This window comes from Bombus flavifrons, chromosome 11 (genome assembly GCF_040668555.2).
Source record: "Bombus flavifrons isolate JBK064 chromosome 11, iyBomFlav1_principal, whole genome shotgun sequence".
NCBI lineage: Eukaryota > Metazoa > Arthropoda > Insecta > Hymenoptera > Apidae > Bombus > Bombus flavifrons.
In genome coordinates this window covers 11,901,266-11,920,666 of record NC_138452.1, presented here as the reverse complement: position 1 = coordinate 11,920,666, position 19,401 = coordinate 11,901,266, and the positions used below count along the sequence as shown (strand labels likewise).

The window sequence follows — 19,401 nt, the reverse complement described above, 5'->3', positions numbered from 1 at the left end:
CGTTCTCTCAATTTGTTTCTGACAACGAGCACAAGTATACAAGATTTAGGCCAAACGAATCGTACGTTCTTTCTCAATCGTTTCAAACGGTGTCTTTAGAACGTTTCATCGATGCATTTCCTTCAAATATGCTAAAAACTCAACGATATTCCTTTCCACGATAAATAAATATCGAAATGAAGCAAAGAAATTCGTGTAGAGAATTCAAACTTCATATTTCCTTTGTCACATAGCATAGAACTTTTGCTTTGAAGAATCATCCGTTGGTCAGCGTGATAAAAGAAAAAAATGGATTGATCGCCGCTGTGAAAACTTGTGCCAACGATCGTGCGAGATAAAAGCACGAAACGCGTTCGATTGCACGCTTTAATCTTGCCAGAGAAAGTTTCGTTGAAAAGCGGAAAAGGGCACGCTTCGGTCCGCGTTCCAAACATGATTTTAAATCTTCCACGCTTTTCCTGTTCGAGCATCCGATCGCACTTATTATTCCTTCGACTGGACGCAATTGAAATTGCATTTCGTCGCATTTTCGTCGAGCAAAACGTGAAAGTATTGCTCGGTCGGCTGACGGTAATTACCATGCCATTGTTCTGTCGTATTTGTCGGATATGATCGTTCGATCGCGAAATTAAAAATCCGCGCGACAAATTCCATCGATTGTTCGCTACGACAAAACGGCATTCGCATTCACTGCGGATTAATCCTCTAAGCGTGGACGCGCATCGCACCAAATACTGTCAAAACGAGGCTTTATGCATTGTTTATACGGCAAATGTTTGCCAAAAGACGCAAAAACTTCGCTAAAAATATGTCGCCGCTAATGGCTAGCGTTTCGCGATAAGTGGTTCTATCGATTCGCTTGGAAATTCACTGGAAGAAATTCTGCGCTTTCGTCGTTTTTTCTTTTTTCAACCGCATCTTCGTTTCTAAAAATTGAAATGTTTTCAATCGCTGAAGCACCTCCTGTTAATCGATGGACTTTCTCTCGATCGGCCTTCTACGATTTCCATTCAATTAATCACTTTCGCTATCACGGTAGGCGTAAGGATGAATTCGCACGGTTAAAAAATGTTAATTAATATCGTATTTTTGGATGGCACAATTGTTGCTTGCCACTCCGTGTACAACGAGATGTTTGCGAGAATGTTTTCATGCAAATTAAATTGCAGCCCTTCGATGTTTCGTGTCACGACGTATAAAGTCTGTCTTAAAAAATGTTTTCAAGCGGAGAGACAAGCAGAGGAGTTTTGCATCAATGTCTATTTGATAGATTTGATGGATACGCACAAGTTCTTGATAACGAATAAATAAACAAAGAAATAATTCTGACTCGTTCTTTGTGAATTCCTGGTCGTTTTATCGCATCATAAAAGAGGTTAAACGGTTACCTAATGTTAAACAGAAAAAGCTCGAAGGAAGCGTAGTCTATCTGACTCAGCTACGCTCGTAATGATCCTCGAAAGAGCAACCTTTGCTTGCTCCAATTTCGTTTCGAATGCGTGTCACTCTTGCGGACGACTATTGTTGCACGGTACTGTATACCATTCGACATTCACCGTCGAACCATTCACAAAACGTCGATTCAATAGGAAGAAATAAAAGTTTCTTTCGAGCGTGCGTCCACACGTTGTTCTATTTCTCCGCAACTCCACGTTCTAGCGATCAAACGTTCACGCTTTGATTATTCATTGGTTTACCGAAAAGAAAGAACGAAAGAAAGAAATGCAGGTGGAATAAAAGAGAAAAGGGTCGGCGAGCAACTTTTCGTCTCTGATAATTGCTTGTTCGTTCGGTTCGTGAAATTCTTTGAAAATTGAACAGCTACCGTAGTTATGTAACCGAAGGAAATTGCTATTGAACGCAGCGATACGCAAAAAAAACACAGGGAGACGCGGGCTTTAAACGATTACAAAGAAAAAGAGAACAACAACGAGTAGGTAAACGAAATTGTTCGAGCAGAAAAACGTACATCGATAACGCGTCTATTCGTGGAACGTTAGATTTCTCTCACATCTACGTTTCAATTATCGCCGAAAACAGATCAACCCTTAACGAAACGACAAGCATTATCGTCTTTCGATTTTTCAGATAGGAACGCGCTTTAAATAGCTGCGATATGGAATTCCATTTGACAATATGTCTCTTTCCATATATAGCGGTTCCGTTGGTTTTACGTGTTTCTGATATTCATGATTTTGGGGATCAGGGGACGTCGAAAACGAAGAAACACCCTGGGATCGTAGGACTTTCAACGGATTACCCCGAGTGGACAGCGCGTTAGGAATTCTCGATTCGAGGGTTATCCCTGATAGAAGCGAAGATGCCCTAAAACCAGTGCATCCAGTTAACATAGAATAATACAGGCCAACCTATGAATAAGAATTACTGGAATCGCGAAGGTAAAAGTAAAAGAAGACAAATCCACTTTGCTTAAATTGATTTCGCACGGATTGAACGTACACGAATGTGCGAGTTCAACTTACAGGCAAAGCGAAATAACGTAAAACCATTATCTTTTGCTCGTCTTTTTTGCGGCGTTTAATTAGCACGCAAAATTTCCCATTACGAAAAATACCGTCAAAGTAATTAAATTCTGTTTTATTTTTTCTCCAACTGCTCTGCACTCGGTGTTCGTCTTTTTCCTCATCTTTCGATCGTTTTCCATAACGCGTTCTCGATTGAGCAAATCTCGCCGCGAAACGACATTCGTCGACGGAAGTTAACGGATCGATCGGTAACAATCGGATCTCATCGACCGTAAACTTCGACTTTGACTGCTGACGTAACCGGACGAAAAAGCAACGGAATTGAACGGGAGACGACGAAGTCGCGAAACGAACCTCTCTCGTGAGTTCGCACGGAATTACTTTACACGAAGTCGACTCGAATCGAGCTGCTTTCAAGCTCGAACGCTATCCCATTAACGTTAAGATCTCGACGTTGGGAAGGTGGTTGCGAGTTATAGAGACTCCAAGTACTATCCGAGTATGTACGTGATTACGTGTTCGTTACTAAACTCTAATGGCTTTTTATTTCACCTAAATTACGTGATCGTAATTAAAGCGAGTTTTTCGATTGATAAATGACCGTTGTTTTAAATATCGTAAAACGTTTTCGTTTTATATTTTATTTCTTTGTTCTTTGTTTTCTGCTCGAATAACGGATAGAAAAATAGCGGATAATCGGACCATCGTAAATACGTATTTATATTTTTATAGTTTTACCTTCGAACAAAAGCAAAATTATTATTCAACGGCGCAAAAATATTCCGCGAATTATTATCTCGCTGTTTCGTTTCAAACGCAATTATATAACGTAGCGTTATACGGTTCATCGCAGATTCGTTAAATACTTGAAATTTGTGTTGCTTGTCGGAGATAGAAAGACATAGTTCGAGCTACATTCGGAATTATGGCTTTCCTCATTTTAGCGGTCAACCAAAGTTCTACGCAGGTCTAACTTAAATAAAGCCAGGGAAATATCTCCCTCGTGTATTTTGTTTAGCTTTCATGCTGATTTCACGTCGACCAGAATCGTTATCTTTCTGTTTTATTCGTTGCTTTGATGTTCGCAAACGTATATACGTATAAAAATTAATCACATCCTAATTACTGCGACGAGTTTGAAATGCAAATATTAAATATTTCGATTCTAAAGAATATAGATAGCTTTCGGTTAGAAAGAACGAGAGACGGTAAAATTGCAGAGTATGCTACTGAAAATGCAGATATTTCTCTATGCTTGATGCACAAAACACGCGATCAATATTCGTTCGGTCACGATGTTGTTGGTTCGCTCACTTCGCGTAAGAAGCTTAAGTTATTCAGAGTAGCTCTGCGTTATTCGTTGACTTAATTAATATCGTTGTCAATCGATTTAAGACACGTTTTATACAACCAGTCAAATCAAAATTTATCATTTAAACGACGATAACGGACGCTTAAATATTTTCTGCTACCAAAAAAGGGAGCTACTATTTTGCTACTTAAAATAAGGTCGAACTCGAGTTCCATCTAGTTTCGGAGATTCAATTCGAAATTCATCGATCTAACGAACGCAAAATTACGATCGATTTGAACGATTTCTTGGATAATTTGCATCAATTATTATATTTCGTGTAAAGTCATCCTAATACCAATCCCACTTACGAACGAAAGTGAGTATATCTTGACTTGGTTTCGGTAGATGGCGTTCTAAATTTTCGTTGCAAACCCTTGCAAATGCGAACAAATAAATTCAGATTAAATGTGTTTCGAGAGTAGGCGGTGTCCAGGCGTAAACGACAATCTTACCGTTTAATCATCAGCCAACTAGAGGACACAATTAATTACAGACAGCAATTCGTCGTCAGGATGGCTGGTTGTTAACCACGTCCGACACAGGGAACGTGGAAATTTTACGACGCTGCTCTGGTATCGTTAACACGGCTTTCCTACGTGCAACGTGCAACGTGCAACGTAACGGTCTGTTCCTCTTCTCACCCGCTACGAGCTACGATTTAGCATAATTGCAATTTAACACTTGTCCTGAGAGAGACTTCCACTTAGCCGCAATTCACCACGCTCGTCTTGCTCGTCGTTGGCCGCGCGACTTAAAACTTTCCGCATTTGCATGAGACCGATATCCCACTGATACGATTAGAATTTACCGCATCAGAAAACGTTACCACGCTTCCCCGTTTCCAACCGGCTGCGAACCGGCTCACGTTTAATTCCCACGCGTGCAATTCACAACTGGTCATTTTCCATCCGTTTTCTCTTGCGTTTCACTCGATCGATCGATCGGTTTCCAACGCACTTTCGTCCCAGTATCGTAATTGTCGAAATTTTCGCGCGATTAATTAACGCGGCCGAAGATTACAAGCTCGCGAAGAACGCGATCAAAAATTTGGAGATAATAGGAGATAATAATATAGCATTTTTCTATCGCTATCTTCTCTTTTCATACTAACTCGAAAAAGAGACTAGATACGCATCGCGTATAGCGCTAAATTTTCCGCATAATACCACCATACATACGAAATTCATATTAATCGCGGTCAGTCGTATTAGGTACGTATTTTATTCGGCGCACAAACAAAGTCATCGTACTAATTAATTTCATATTTCGCATATATCGCTTTTCATTCATGGTTCAGCGTAAACGCGGTTACTAATAATTACCTGATGGTATCAATTGCGATGTCACGTTACACAAACACCGTATTGTTAATTTATATTCGAAATTTGGACGACGAATATGTACGCCCCACCGGGAGAAGGTATAACGCTGCTATTTATGCTAAATCATTCACGAAGTCCCCTGTAGAATCCGAAACGTTCATATCGCTTAATTTAAATCGCATTGTTAATGAACGATGCTCGCCATGAGCGCGGGCGCGCGTTAAATCGCACCAAAACCGTAACACTTCCATTTTCTCTGTTACTATCCTAGAGTAAAATATAATTTGCTTTAAACGCGACCCAATAGCGCGCTCGTTTAAATTTAAGAGACATTGCGATTCCCTGTATTATGCGCGTATGCATTCTCCTTTATTCTACTTATTTCAACTTTTCATTTACCCTATTTTCCATATGCTTCGTATTTAAATTATTTCCCTGCTGCTGTTTTCTACGCGAAATGCCGCGTCATCCGCGTTATTCATTTAAGAAGCTCTGCGAATTATACTTAATTATTTGGGATTTATAACGTGCTATTATGTCGTGGATCTTTAATCGCGTTATCTAGATTCGACAAACTTAATTAGTTTGTAATGGCAAAGTGCTATTTGAAACACTTAGGCTCCTTTATGTGGAACAGTAACGAGAGCCAGAAATCTAGTGCCACAAGTTAATTGGAACAATTTATTTTAATTCACTTTTTACAGTACATTAGACGAAGGCAATTTCAAGCATAAAGAAGGTAACGAAACTAGTATCGAGACTTTATCAATGAGATATTGTGCGAATTACACCTTTTAAATATCAATCAAGAAATTAAAACGAACATTTAAGAATATATTACTTATATTATATAATATATACATGTTTTTATTTCTATACTCAGAGGTATAATCACAATAGTTATTATTTTATCGAATGGATAAATCTATCACACCGTTCTGAGCCAAAAAAAACCTTACTGCACGCGCTTAGAACAACTAGGGATAAAAACAAAAAAGCATCTTAAGCCTATCGATTAAATCTATCGACTGTAACTGGGATTATCTTCTAGTTACTATTTTTTATAATTAACGCATCCGCGTATGAATGGCGAACACGAACTCACGTTGCCATTTTCAACAATACATATGTATATGAATATGTTAAAATGTACCGATACATACCGTTTCAAATGAGAAATTTTTCACGCGAAAGAAAAATACAATTTGTTACTTGTGTTGCTCGGTTCCACATATCATACGTATTGTGCATAGTCAAGAAACGCTGCTACAGACTCGACGATATATTATCGTTTTTTGCTTTGCGCCGAACTTGCGTTTCACGACAGCAAAAGGATTAACTTAGTGATTTATTATGTCCCTCACAGAATTTTACGATAAAGAACAGCGTCACATGTCTATGACTCGTATGGAGAGATTTAACCAAAGTCTTGGTCCGACCGCAAAATACGGATCCGTAAGTCAATACTTTCCTGTTAGATTTTAATTAAAACGTCCTGAAGCAACCGTTTTACGTTTTATCCGGCATCCATTTCGATCTACCATCAACCGTATAACTAATTACTTGCTATGGCTATAGTAAACGCTTCTCCGCTTCAAACATCGAGCAAATTTATTAAAGCGATATCCGTCATTGCAAATACAGCTACTAAATAATCGAGCGGCAATGCAACGTGCTTTGATGGAAATTACCAAATAGTATGACAAAAATCGCTGATGTATGCTACCTATGAATCATGAGAATTTCGAAATTCAATCCGAAATTTTCTCTTTAGAAAATTCTCCGAAAATATAAAAATTTACCGAATATCGACGTTTAATTGAAATTCGCGTAGAGCATCAAAGCGCTTGAAAATTTTAATTCCGACATTAATGTAACTTGAAATTAACTTTAAAAAATATGAAAAGTTACAGATTGATACTAGTGTTAATTAAAATCTACGAAGAAAGTTTACACGTTCGTAAAGTTAAATACAATTAAAATATGGAATAGTTTAAAAAATTGCAAACGAATATAATAATATCGATTATCAGGCCTGTAAGTATGAAACCGGAATTTGCCTATAGATGGCCCTAGCTGATAATGTAGTTATCACTAAACTGCGTCATCGATGCCAAAAGTCTTTGTTGACATCTCACAAACATTTTCGACTCGGAACAATACAAGTTTCACACAGCAGCATAGTTTGTAATAGCGTTGAACATGTCAAATTTTGTCCCTGGAAACTACGATTTGCGGACAGCATTGATTTTCTGTTACCATTTGAAGAAAACTGCCGCAGAATCGCATCGAATGTTTGTCGAAGTTTACGGTGAGCATGTTCTTGGTAAATCACAGTGCTTTGAGTGGTTTAAAAAATTCAGAAGTGGCAATTTTGACGCGAGGAACGAAGAACGTGGAAAACCACCGAAAAAGACCACCGAGCTGTTAAAATGACCGATTTGAATCAAGCTTTGCGTGAAAAACGACCAGAATATCAAAAAAGGCAACACAAAGTAATTTTTCTTCGTGATAATGCACCATCGCATACAGCAAAACCGGTCAAGGAAACGATCGAAGCGTTCAGTTGGGAAATACTTTCGCACGCGGCTTACTCACCAGACTTGGCTCCGTCCGATTACTATTTATTTGCATCGATGGGACACGCACTTTCTGACCAGCACTTTACTTCTTACGAAAATGTACGAAAATGGCTCGATGACTGGTTTGCCTCCAAAGAGCGACAGTTTTTTTGGCGTGGCATCCACCAATTGCCAGACAGGTGGGGAAAATGTATAGCTAGCGATAGGCAATACTTCGAATAAAATATTTTTAATCATTTTCATACAATAAACGTGTATTTTCTATACAAAAATTCCGGTTTCATATTTACATACCTGGTAGAGCTTCTTTCAAAGAGAATCGAAATGATTATAAATTTTAATATACCTCAAGTACCATCGAAAGAAACAAAAGTTACAAATAAACAAAAATCGAGGTTTCAATTCTGGCTTACAGATTCTGACACAATTAAAATATTTTGTCTATTACAAACACGTGTGAAGATATTCGGTCTCTACGCCGAACGGTACAAACATGTTCTATTTAGTTCGAGTTGCAGTTCTCAAATATTTGTTACCAAGAGTCTGATGAATTTTTCTACGTATTTAAATACACTGTACGTTGTTTCTTGAGAAAACAAAGCGTAGAAACAAAGGTGCGAAAGCGCTTGTTAATTAATCAAACCTCGACAAGCCGGAATCCCTTCGTGAAACACACGATAGAAACGCGACCCCAGATCCAACCGCGTTTCTCTCTTCATAATGCAAAGCGACCAGGCTATCCACTTGCACCAGCGTTCCAATAAATATGGTTAACCTGTTCCGCTATCTGCGCTCGAATCTTGCTCTCCATTATACTTACTTTAACCCGGGCCGTTTGTTCGGATCACTTTGCGGTTTTCACGCAACGCAGCGCGATTTAAGGCGAGGATTCAGGTTGTACTCCGACCTGACACCACCGTTCTTCGGCACAAAGATGTTCGTTTCATTACGTAATCACGAATGTACAAGGATGTTAAAGTTTCGTGAAGATTTGAGAAAATATAGAGGAACTGGTAACGGTGGAAGAAAAATTTGTTCGATAAATGAAAATCGAGAGGTAGATGAAAATTGAAATATTTCAAGATCCGAAAGTATAGACCAAGTATAAACGAGGTATGAATTCGAATAATAAGCTAACGCATTTGGTTTTATTTAATTGAAAATTCCATTTGAATTTTAAATTGCTCCCCTTCCATGAATTATTGAAGGGAAATTTATGGATATTCCATTCTATTGTACGCGTCACTTGTTCGTGTCATTGTCTCGTGTAAAGTGAAAATCAATGTAAAGAGAAAATAAATGGACGACCGAAAAGAAAAAAAGATCGAAGACGATAAATCGCTATTGTGTTTAAATTTTATTTTGACAGCGCGAGAAGTTGACTGGAGAATTTTTATATTTATTAAAGGACGCGAAGAATTTTTTTGAAAAAGTCTCGGTAAAATGTTTTTCTCGGACGTTGTACATTACATCGAACGTTCTTCTGTGTAGAACGTTTCACGTTGAAATAACAATAATCTCAGCTCCCATGTGCATAATTAAAATAGATTTAAAAGAGTAGCTACGCGATCGGTTTTTCTTATTATTATATAATAAAATAACTTCTCGTGGAACGGAAGGAAACAGGGGAAAGCAGAAAATGAGAAAGTCTAAATTTAGCAAAACGTAATTCATCTAGTCGAGAATCATAAATGCGAAACCAAGCGATAAAGTACGGTAAACTGATCGCGATATTCGCGTGGGTGTGGAAAACGTCGTCGACAGCCGACCTTCCCGACGAGTTCCACGTCATGGCAAAATTTTTGCGGGTCGATTTATGCGAGCCGTGGCCAAAAATGGAACGCACTGTGGCTGGTAACGTCGATTGGAAATTTATTACGAACCGAGATCACGATACGTTTGTACTTTCTACGTTCGTGTGACACGTATGATACGAGGAAAAACTGATAAACTCACTGGCGCTTTTTTTCCTCTGCCCATAGCGTGGCGGTTAATTAGCACTTTTGCCCTCGCTAAGGTAAAATTACGTCTTTTCGTGATTTACACGTAGCCGCGGTTCGCGTTAACGCGAATCACGTAGATTGACGATAACGATCATTGCTGTACTCGTTTATATTCGTCTTATACTTACAGTTGAAATTATCGATTGCTCTGTTGCTGTGTGAATCAATCGACACATACATATAGCTATTATAGTGGTGCTAACGATAGAACGTGCCATTTTTCTAACGACCTCATTCATATTCGTTCAGCGATCATAAAATTGGTCAATCTTCGTTCCTCGCGACTTTCATAAAGCTTGGCAACATTAAGAACTTTAGAAAGTTTCCAAGACTTCAATACTGTCAACTTCGAAAGACCTCAACTTCTCACAGTTTCGGCAGGCATCAAATTTATTCGAAATGTTTCGAGCAAGTTGGAAGAAGGAAAATGTTTAAGAGGATTAGACAAATTACTTGATAGACGCAAATTTCCCCTTTGGCTACTTACAGCACACGATGAACTTTGTTCTAACCCGTCAACACGAGATCTTCTAACGTTAAATTAGAAATATATTTTAAAATATATCGTATTTTTCAGATATTTGGGAATAAATCTCGATACGAATGGTCGCCAATTAGCAACCGACTAAATTACAAACTGCACGGATTAAGTCACGAAATCAGCATCCATGTATTTATCAATTTTTGTCGAATATCAAAGAAGCGACGTTCTTTTCAACGAATTTTGCTTTAAAATAAAAAAACTAACGGAAGCGAAATTCACGTATCGTATGAAAAATAAAAGCAATTTGATCCGTACGAAACGATCGGTTGGCTAAAATGTGTTATTAATAATTCACGAATATCTTTCGTTCCAAACGTTTACTAATCTTTGTTCAATCATCGTGGCTGTTAAAACATATATGGACGATCGTACGATTGCGCGTGAAAAATCTAAAAATGTTTTACTCCTGATTGCTCGTATATTTTCTACCTACCAAGCTTTTAAGTGGAATTAACTAAAAAAATACGAATAAAAACATACACTGCATATCAATATTTCCTGAACTTTAGAATTCGTTTTACCATTCAAACGAAAGTCGTATATCTTGAAACCCCTTTCTGTCTTTTATTTTATATTGTACCGAAAAAAAAACGCCAAAGGGCGTATTTTCGAAGCAGTTAAATCCTAAATCCTAAAAAGTTTCCAAAAAATCTCCAAATACTCTCATAAGCCATTGTAGAAAATTATTATCCGCAATACAAAGAGAGTATGTTCACGAATATCTTCAAATAATACAACCAAATCAAAGTACAGGAAAGTGGATAACTTTATATTAATTTAATAACTAAAGAACGCTTTTTATTTCTCCCTTAAATCTCTTCCTAACCCTTCAACAGGTTGCTGGATTATACAAAAAAAACGTTCACTGAAACATAAACTCGTTTCTCGATCGTTAGCAGAGACGGGATTGAGAACTCGTGAGAAGAAAATTATAGAACCGTTGCCGTTGGACAACAATCGTCGCGTAGCGCATTCGCTGTTGTTTCACGCCAAATAAAGCTCATAATACGGCGAAATGTAGAGCTACGCCGCTTCAACTAATCTGCTAACGGGACAAATTTGCCATCCCCGTGAAAAACGAGCCATTATTCGAAATTTAGTCGCCCGTAATATAATGTAGATACGGCCATCAAATATGCTAACAAAATACATTACACGTTATAAATTTTCACGTATCCGCGACTAGGTGGTTGTTCGGCAGCGGGAAAACGCGTATACCGAAAAGCCAATAATGGAATAATCATTGCGGGATATACCACCCTTGTGTATGAAAGCGGCGTCGAAAATGGTAATCAGTTTTTGCGTTATCATCATCTACGATCGTTTGTTACTAAACAAGTATCATTTTTTAAATTGTCCAATAAATTCCGTACAACTGTTCCCTACCGCGGAAAATTCATCTTAATTCTTAAGTCGATTCTTTGAGTAATTCTACAGGGTTTTGTCGATTCACATTATTTACGAATCTATCCTTTCTTACCTTGTTAAAACATTTAATTTCCTATATTTTCTAAAATATTTGCGGTGAGATTTAAACAAAACGACTGTCAGTAACGAGAGCATATTTTCGTGTCTTCCCTTATTTTACATACACAACGTATGTTATTCCCATAAATGGGTCAAGACGAAAAGTAAAAATATTTTATACTATCTATTTAAATGCCAAGCATTTTATTTTTCTCGGTTATACGAGGAAAATATTCTGCACGGTCGAAGTACAGCAGGAAAAAAGTCTGTATTTCAGCTTAAAGGGGAAAGATTAAACTTCACTAGGTAGCAGCATTACGGAACAAGCAAAGAAAGCAAAGCTTGCTACGTTATTCAAATTCACGGTGCTTTCTGCCCTTTCTTACCTTTAATATCACAAAAGATTCGCGATTTACCCTAATTGCCTTAACCGCTCTTTATTTACGAAGTAGAAAATAGTTGTAAATGCGGAATGGCAAACTTCAATTGCGAATTCATTGTTTATTTTAAAAAATACTTGAAGAGGTCCTCGTTGGAAGTTACACAGGCCAGGTGAAACCCGATGAATTTTCAACAATCTTTCTCACTGCGTTAGGAAATTCGTAGAACGAGAACTTTCAAAATCGTAGACGGAAAGTCCAATGTTTGAAGATGAAACGAGATTTTCCAGGCTAAGAAAACATACGCCAAACTTCCAACAATGAATTCAGCGATTGTTGTTTTGCTTCCTCGTTGCGTACAATATCACGCAGCCAAGTAATTTTCTCCTTAACGCGTTTCTTTTATTCGCCAGATTACTCATTTTGCTTTAATTGCTATTAAAATACAGTTTTTCTTGATACTTCTGCTTTCTATGCTTCTTGTATTTTCATATAATATTTTCTCACTGTACAGCGACAGTCGAAACTCGGCAATCCAATTTGTTCCATAGTTTCGATATTTAACGTTTCAAACTATCTCCATACTGTTTCCACAACAGATTCAGTTCGAGCAATAAGAAGAGCAAGTTAAACAATTTTATGACAAAAAGAGAGGCCAACGATAATTAAATTTTTAACGGTTTTATGTCACAAACGACGGTATAACGTTAGAAGCAAAAAGTCACTGGTGAAATTAAAGCGAAATAATACTTTGTCCAATATTAGAGAGAAAATTCCACGAACTGTGAAGTTGCGAATTTACTATGCTTCATATATATCATTATACTTTGTGAGCAATTTCAGAAACAATCTACGAAGAAATTAGTCGTAAATCGAATTATTTTTGACAAGAATCGTTATAAGTTATAGGACCTTTTAACTTCAAATTAGAAGCTTCGTGAAGCAATCAGGGAATTCCCAATTTTTAGCACGGCAAAGTAGAATGCGATTAATAAAGGTATTTCTCTTTGTATTATTAACTTAGCTACGGTTCTTCAATTTTTATATCCCAATTATGTTCACGTTCCAATAGACAGAGATACTTTTACGAATACTTCTACTAGCGTTAAAAATATCCTACTTTCTATCATACGTGAAATCTTGAACAGAGAGAAACAAAAAAAAGAAAGAAAGAAAGAAAGAAAGAAAGAAAGACGAAGATCGTCGTTTACCTTTTTCATCAAGCTAGAAAAATATCTTATTCAACCTCGCCATTTACACGTTTCTAGGTCGTAACAACTCTTCCTTGGCCCTTCTCCTCTCTTCCCAAAATCACGGGAAAACCCTTATATCTTCATAAAAGTAAAGTCGTGCCATAAACGCGCGTATCTCTCAGAAATCCCATTTGCCCTCGAAACATCATAAATTCGCCAGTAGCAACCGTCACGATTCCGATTGCGGTCTAGTTTCCACGACGAAACGAAATTTCCTAGATGCACGACTGATTGGACACGAAACAACGAGCAGTCGGTCCATAGTATATACGGTATAACGTAAACGTTGCCGTGGCTCCTCATGAAAAGTTACGGGAACGTGACCAATTGGCTCGTTCCTTAAGCACACGTGCAGAGTAATTTGCCGAGCAAACATTATGCGATTGCAAATTCTACGTGGACACGCTGGGCTACATTGGTGTCAGCCAAGGAATTGAATACGGTATCGTGGCATAGCCGATAAATTTGCAACCGAGAACGGAATTCTAAACCGGAATTCTAAGAGCGATGGAAACCGACTATTGGTCCGCGACGCGACACCGCCAAAGCAGTTGGACGTTTCGAACCGCCTGGTAAAAAGATTTCTGGCCGTGTGTTATCGCCATCACGTTCTGCACCTTTCGACCGTAATCGTGGAATTGGCCGGAACGGTAAAGTAACAATTGTGACGTGACCTTAGAGTCGGATCTTTCACGTAAAATAGAAGATGAGAAAAACGAGAGATATTTAGATTGAAGAAGAAAGTTCGTGGATAAAAATTTCGTCCGAGGTCTATCTTCCACGTTACGGACAATTTAGTTTTAAGCTAGAAGCGCACTGATAGCTGCGTACAAAATGCAATAGAATTTCGATGTTTAATTTCGTTTATTTTCTCCAGAGTGAGAAACACGAAATGTGGTTGAAATAGAAGGAACTTTTATACGACTACGAAGCACAACTGTTCTCCGTATTACGGCTATATTTAATGGAATACAAAGAAAAATACTAGTTTTTTCGATGAAGCTGATGATTTCCTTTGACAATTCGCTTCATGAAAAATCCTATTTTCAACTGTGCCATTAAACTCTGAATTCACTTTAACAGACAGTAGTTAGATGGCCTACAGTTTCACCGAATAACGTGGCTTATGTATCGCTTTTAAATGCAAAACAAGCTTTTTGCCTAATTTATAAAGGAAGTTTCGTGAACGAAACTATCGTAGTATTCGTAACCCCACTTGAAATTTTCTTAACAGCCTTCATTCGTATATATTTTACGGATATTCGAAGCTCGCTTTATCTTTTAAAGTTAAAAAGGCAGCCTATTTAGTAATCTTATGAGAAGGCATCAACCTTTCTCATAAAATTAGTAACGTTGGTTTTTAACATTCCAATTTTTCTAAAATAACATGTTATTTAAAAATTACTACTTTTAGTTCTACGTTGACCCTCCAATTCCTTTTCTCAACCTTCATTCAGCAACGTTGCGTTCATCTTCACTTCTACTCTTTCGACCATGTCTCTACTTTTTGGTCGGTGAAATTCAGGAATCGATCGTTCCTAAATCAGCGTATAGAGACAGCGTATACGATGTAGAACACAACAGTCGTCGTCCCTGTGTTCGCATAAGAAAATACGATTACACGTTCTAAGTTAAATTTCCCTCGATTCGGGTTTTTCCTGCTTTACGGTAGATTCAATTTTGCGCAATTGTCCGATACTTTCGAATCGCAGTGCGAATCGTAGTGCGCAGACGTGGCGCACGAGCCACCAGGTAAAAGTGTCGAAAGCATAGTGCAACGAAATTCAATGATCTACTCACCAGAATTCGGCTGGCCGTTGCTGTTGGGTCTCGCGGATGGTGCACCGTCCCTGGCTTCCACTTCCAATGCGTACGCGCCCTGCTTTTCACGATCGAACATCACCTTCGTGAAGATATCGCCAGTTTCTCTGTTGATCTCGAAGTAATCCTTTCCCTCGTTCCTGTCGCTGTCCACCACATAATACGTCACCTGAAAGAGAAACAACGTGATTTACTTGATTAAAAGTTGAATCGAATTAATGGCGAAAATGTAGTTTAACCCTACTGCGTTCTTTTACCCGTTTTGAAACAAATTATATTTTCCCAGGGCTATGGTTACAGCGGATGTGTATTCTGAACAATCATTCTGCCGAATAAAATACCTGAAAACCGAATGTATACACTCATAAAGATCTTTTCTGAACATACATATATATATAACTGTAACGATAGTTCGTCAAAATACAAAACAACTATAACCATAACTTACCATAAAGAAATATCAGAAGTTTGAACGAGAAATGAAAAAGTTGAAGGATTTACTGCAATCAGGATGCAACTACATTTTCCAGTAATTCGAAGTAACCAACAAACAAGGACTCAAAATCTAACAAAGTCAAGTCAAGTATCCTACATGTTTACGATCAACTAATACTCGTGGTAATAAACTTTTGCATTTTTGAACGTAAAACTTTCGACCATGGAATCTATACCTTTCTTCTTTTTCCAATAAGTATAAATTTAAATACTGGAGCTCCTTATTGTTGCAACACTTCGATCGTCGTTTATATGCATGGTTTCTCGTTTAAATCGTATGTTGACGTGTACCTGGTATGTGGATCGTTGTTAATTTTTCGTAAAGACACAATTACTTCACATTATTTAGAATATTTGATAGGAATTTTAAGAAAATTTACTCAAAAAATAGCTCCTGACTTGCGTTAACCTTTCCTCTAGAAATATTACAATAACTGAAATGGCGCGCGTTCCGATGCCTCCTATCGGAGGCTTCCATGAAATACCACTCTTTTCGTTCTTATCGATTTATTCCTTCTTTATCGATCTACTCCTCCTTTAGCGATCTAGTCCTTTTTTACCGAATCTACTTCGTTACACTTTTTACCGATTGCTCATCAAGTAAAACGTTCGAAAATTTATGGAAGCTGATATCGTAGGTTATAAACCATCGGTACGTATTTTTCAAATTTCCATAAACGTAAAAATTTCGAGGGTTCCATCGACTCCACTTTACCAGTTGTGGATTAAACATCTTGAAATTTTACAAATCCTTTTCGTTTCGTCTCGAGTGAAATACAACAATTCGAGCATTATACCAGGGTTAATTATGTTAGGTAAGTACGTAAATTGCGATGTAATAATTGAAATTCAAATTTTGTGAGAATTTCGTTGAAATATGCTATTCAAAGATTCCATTTATTTCTATTCACCACTGTGCGATTTGTTGGTATTGTATAATGTACGCGATTTATCGTTAAAATTTGTAAATCTAAAGCGATTTGAACATTTGAAAGATTAAATAGCTGAAATTTTGAAATTTGGGAATATTTAAAGCTCGATAACTTTTATTTCAAAAAATACGGGGACGTATGATAAAACCTATATAGATAAAACAGATCCATACCGTTCAAAAATACGAAAAATTTGTCAAAATGTATCGTATGATATTCGCGTCTGTAATCGTCTAAAAGCTTATACGTATTATGATTTTATTATTGGATACACATTGATTTGGCGCAAAGCACACGCTCTGTTCCACATAAAGTATGTTTACAAATGCAACGAAAACTTCGATAATCTAGAAACTGATTGAAATTCTCACAAAAGCAAATATTAATATAATACACATCTAAGTACACGTATAATCGTAATATATCCTTAAAGTTTCCAATAAACAGAAACTTTTAAACCGATAATTTCCAAGCTAGAACGTTCTGCGTTCCGGATACCAGGACTTTTTCTCTACCCGCCCACTCGTGCTCGTTTTATTCGGTAGGAGAAGTAACTCCGAACATTCGTGACATTCCTCGAAATTTAAACAAAAAAGGGAGAACAAAATTAGAGAGAAGGAAAAAAGAGAAATATCCAATTCTAGAGACTTCATAGAGTTCGCTCGTAAACGAAAATCCATCGAAGGACGCATGGAAGCGTATTACGAAAATGTTTGCGCGAAGAAAAAACAGAAATCAGCGCCGAGAATCAAGAAATCAGTGTGCCTGCACGACTGCTTGTAAATCGAGAAAAGACAAATAAAAAATCACCATCACAGTGAAATCGCGTAGCGTTTCCAGTGGAAAAAAGTACAAGGAAAGCTTGATTTTAGATTGGAGTAAGGCGAACAAAATGAAATTTGAAGCGACCAAGCGACGATACTATCAGCAAAGACATCAATTAAATTAATTAACTGGCTGGATTGAATTAATAACGCACATACTATTAATAATCACGAGGATAATTGATGACATTAACGGTTATACTTCCTGTGTACAGGAAAACTTACCTCTGAACAGATAATTATAATTAGTTCATTTGCGCGATCGGTCGCACAATGCTGGTTTATATTTCGGTCAACCGATATTCCTTCGAAATATTTATCCGTTTACATTCAATTTCACGCAAGCGATCATTTTTAAGTAGATTATAGCTATTTATAAAATTCTACATCTTTATGAACATAATTCAGAAAATGGTGTTTAAGCGGAAATTTATTTCGCATGCCAAATATTGTAAGTCCTTTACTTGGTATATTTCGTATATTTTTGCGTTATTTGTCACGAGTAAATAATTTAATAATAGTAAAACGAGTAAACAATAAAATAATATGATAATGTGGTACGTAAAAGTACATATTTAGTCAGAAACAAGAGTATGTATTTCGCTTCACATTCGCTTCACACAAGGATTAAATCAAGCAGTGAATCGTACGTGAAGAATTTTACTTTTCGCCCATTTTTGTTAAAATAAATATTTCATGCGACCGTAAAATATGTGAGACCGGTTTACTAATATGTACCATAGAAAGGGAGAGGAAAGTAAAAGGGAGAAAGAGAGAGAGAGAGAGATTGTGATTTTTGATTAAATTTAACATCGAAAAATTTCTTCATTTTTAACGATAAACAATACCACTTTATAAAAGGTAACCTATACGAAAAATCAAGATGTGTATGAATAAAAAAAAAAGGAAATAGGAGACTCTTTCGTTTTGTGCTCTCCAAACTCTGCTTATAGTTTGGTAAAAGTTAACGAGCTCCGGCTATCAAGTTAAAATACCTAAGCAAAAAGATGCTATTTAGCTTTTTCAACCTTGTCTCGTGGCATTTTTTAAAGAAAGGTAAGCTTGAAAGCTTTTGTGGAAAGATGTTTTTTGCTCATCCAGACATCGTTACGAGAATGATACGAAAACCAAAAATTGTTATAAACGAGACGTAAAGGTCTCTCGATATTTCTAACTACGCTTATAATACTTTAACAGTATTAAAATTATCGGGAAAATTTTTACAACTCAAATCGCTTATCGTTGAAAGTTCAAAAAACTTCAAAATTTCTTTTGCTAAATTACATATATATATATATATATATAGCTAAGGTACATACTAATACAGAAAAAGTTTTACAAGTAAATTTCACATTGTCATATTCCATGTAAAATAATTGTAAAACTGCGATAATTTTCGTTCGTATAGGAGAAGAAAAATCTATCAACGCATTAACGTTCTTCTAAAACTACGTTCTTCCACGATCAGGATAATCCCACGGCTAATTATAATTATGAACAACAACGTGGAAGGGAAAGTTTCTTATATCGATTTCGACTAAACGTACGTAAACATGCGTATAAACATTGGACAAACAATAACAGCGATGAATGAATATTAATTGTCGTATATCTGCAAGGAGTCATGAACATTTGCGCGTAACACGTTACTTGTAACGATACGGCGCAGCGCGACATTTTAAATTATAGCAACGGCGGTGTTCCTGCGATTAAATTTGATTACGGTATTTTGCAGTATAACGGCATTACACGGCGAACAAAGTTACACGGTATTTCCATCAGAACCGCGACTTCGACAAACACAATTTCACTGTGTGAAATTAACAAAGTTTCGGCCGGAATAATATATCCGTTTATTCGATCGCTGCCACGATATTTATTTGAAAGAACCGAATTATTCTTGCACGATCTTATCGATTCTCACGACCTTTAACACTG

At 37.1% G+C, this 19,401-nt stretch overlaps 1 protein-coding gene across 8 annotated transcripts in view; it reads right to left on the bottom strand.

The window, feature by feature from the left end:
- Nucleotides 1-19,401, bottom strand: part of LOC138185055 (neural-cadherin) — a 235,953-nt gene that overhangs the window by 151,026 nt on the left and 65,526 nt on the right. For 7 of the 8 annotated variants that reach the window (XM_069123654.1, XM_069123653.1, XM_069123662.1 and 4 more), the window contains one exon: nucleotides 15,192-15,381. In XM_069123654.1, the coding sequence (XP_068979755.1) occupies nucleotides 15,192-15,381 (190 nt within the window). Of the gene's footprint in view, nucleotides 1-15,191; nucleotides 15,382-15,469; nucleotides 15,554-19,401 lie in introns of all 8 variants that reach the window. The other variant, XM_069123658.1, reaches the window with a different exon arrangement.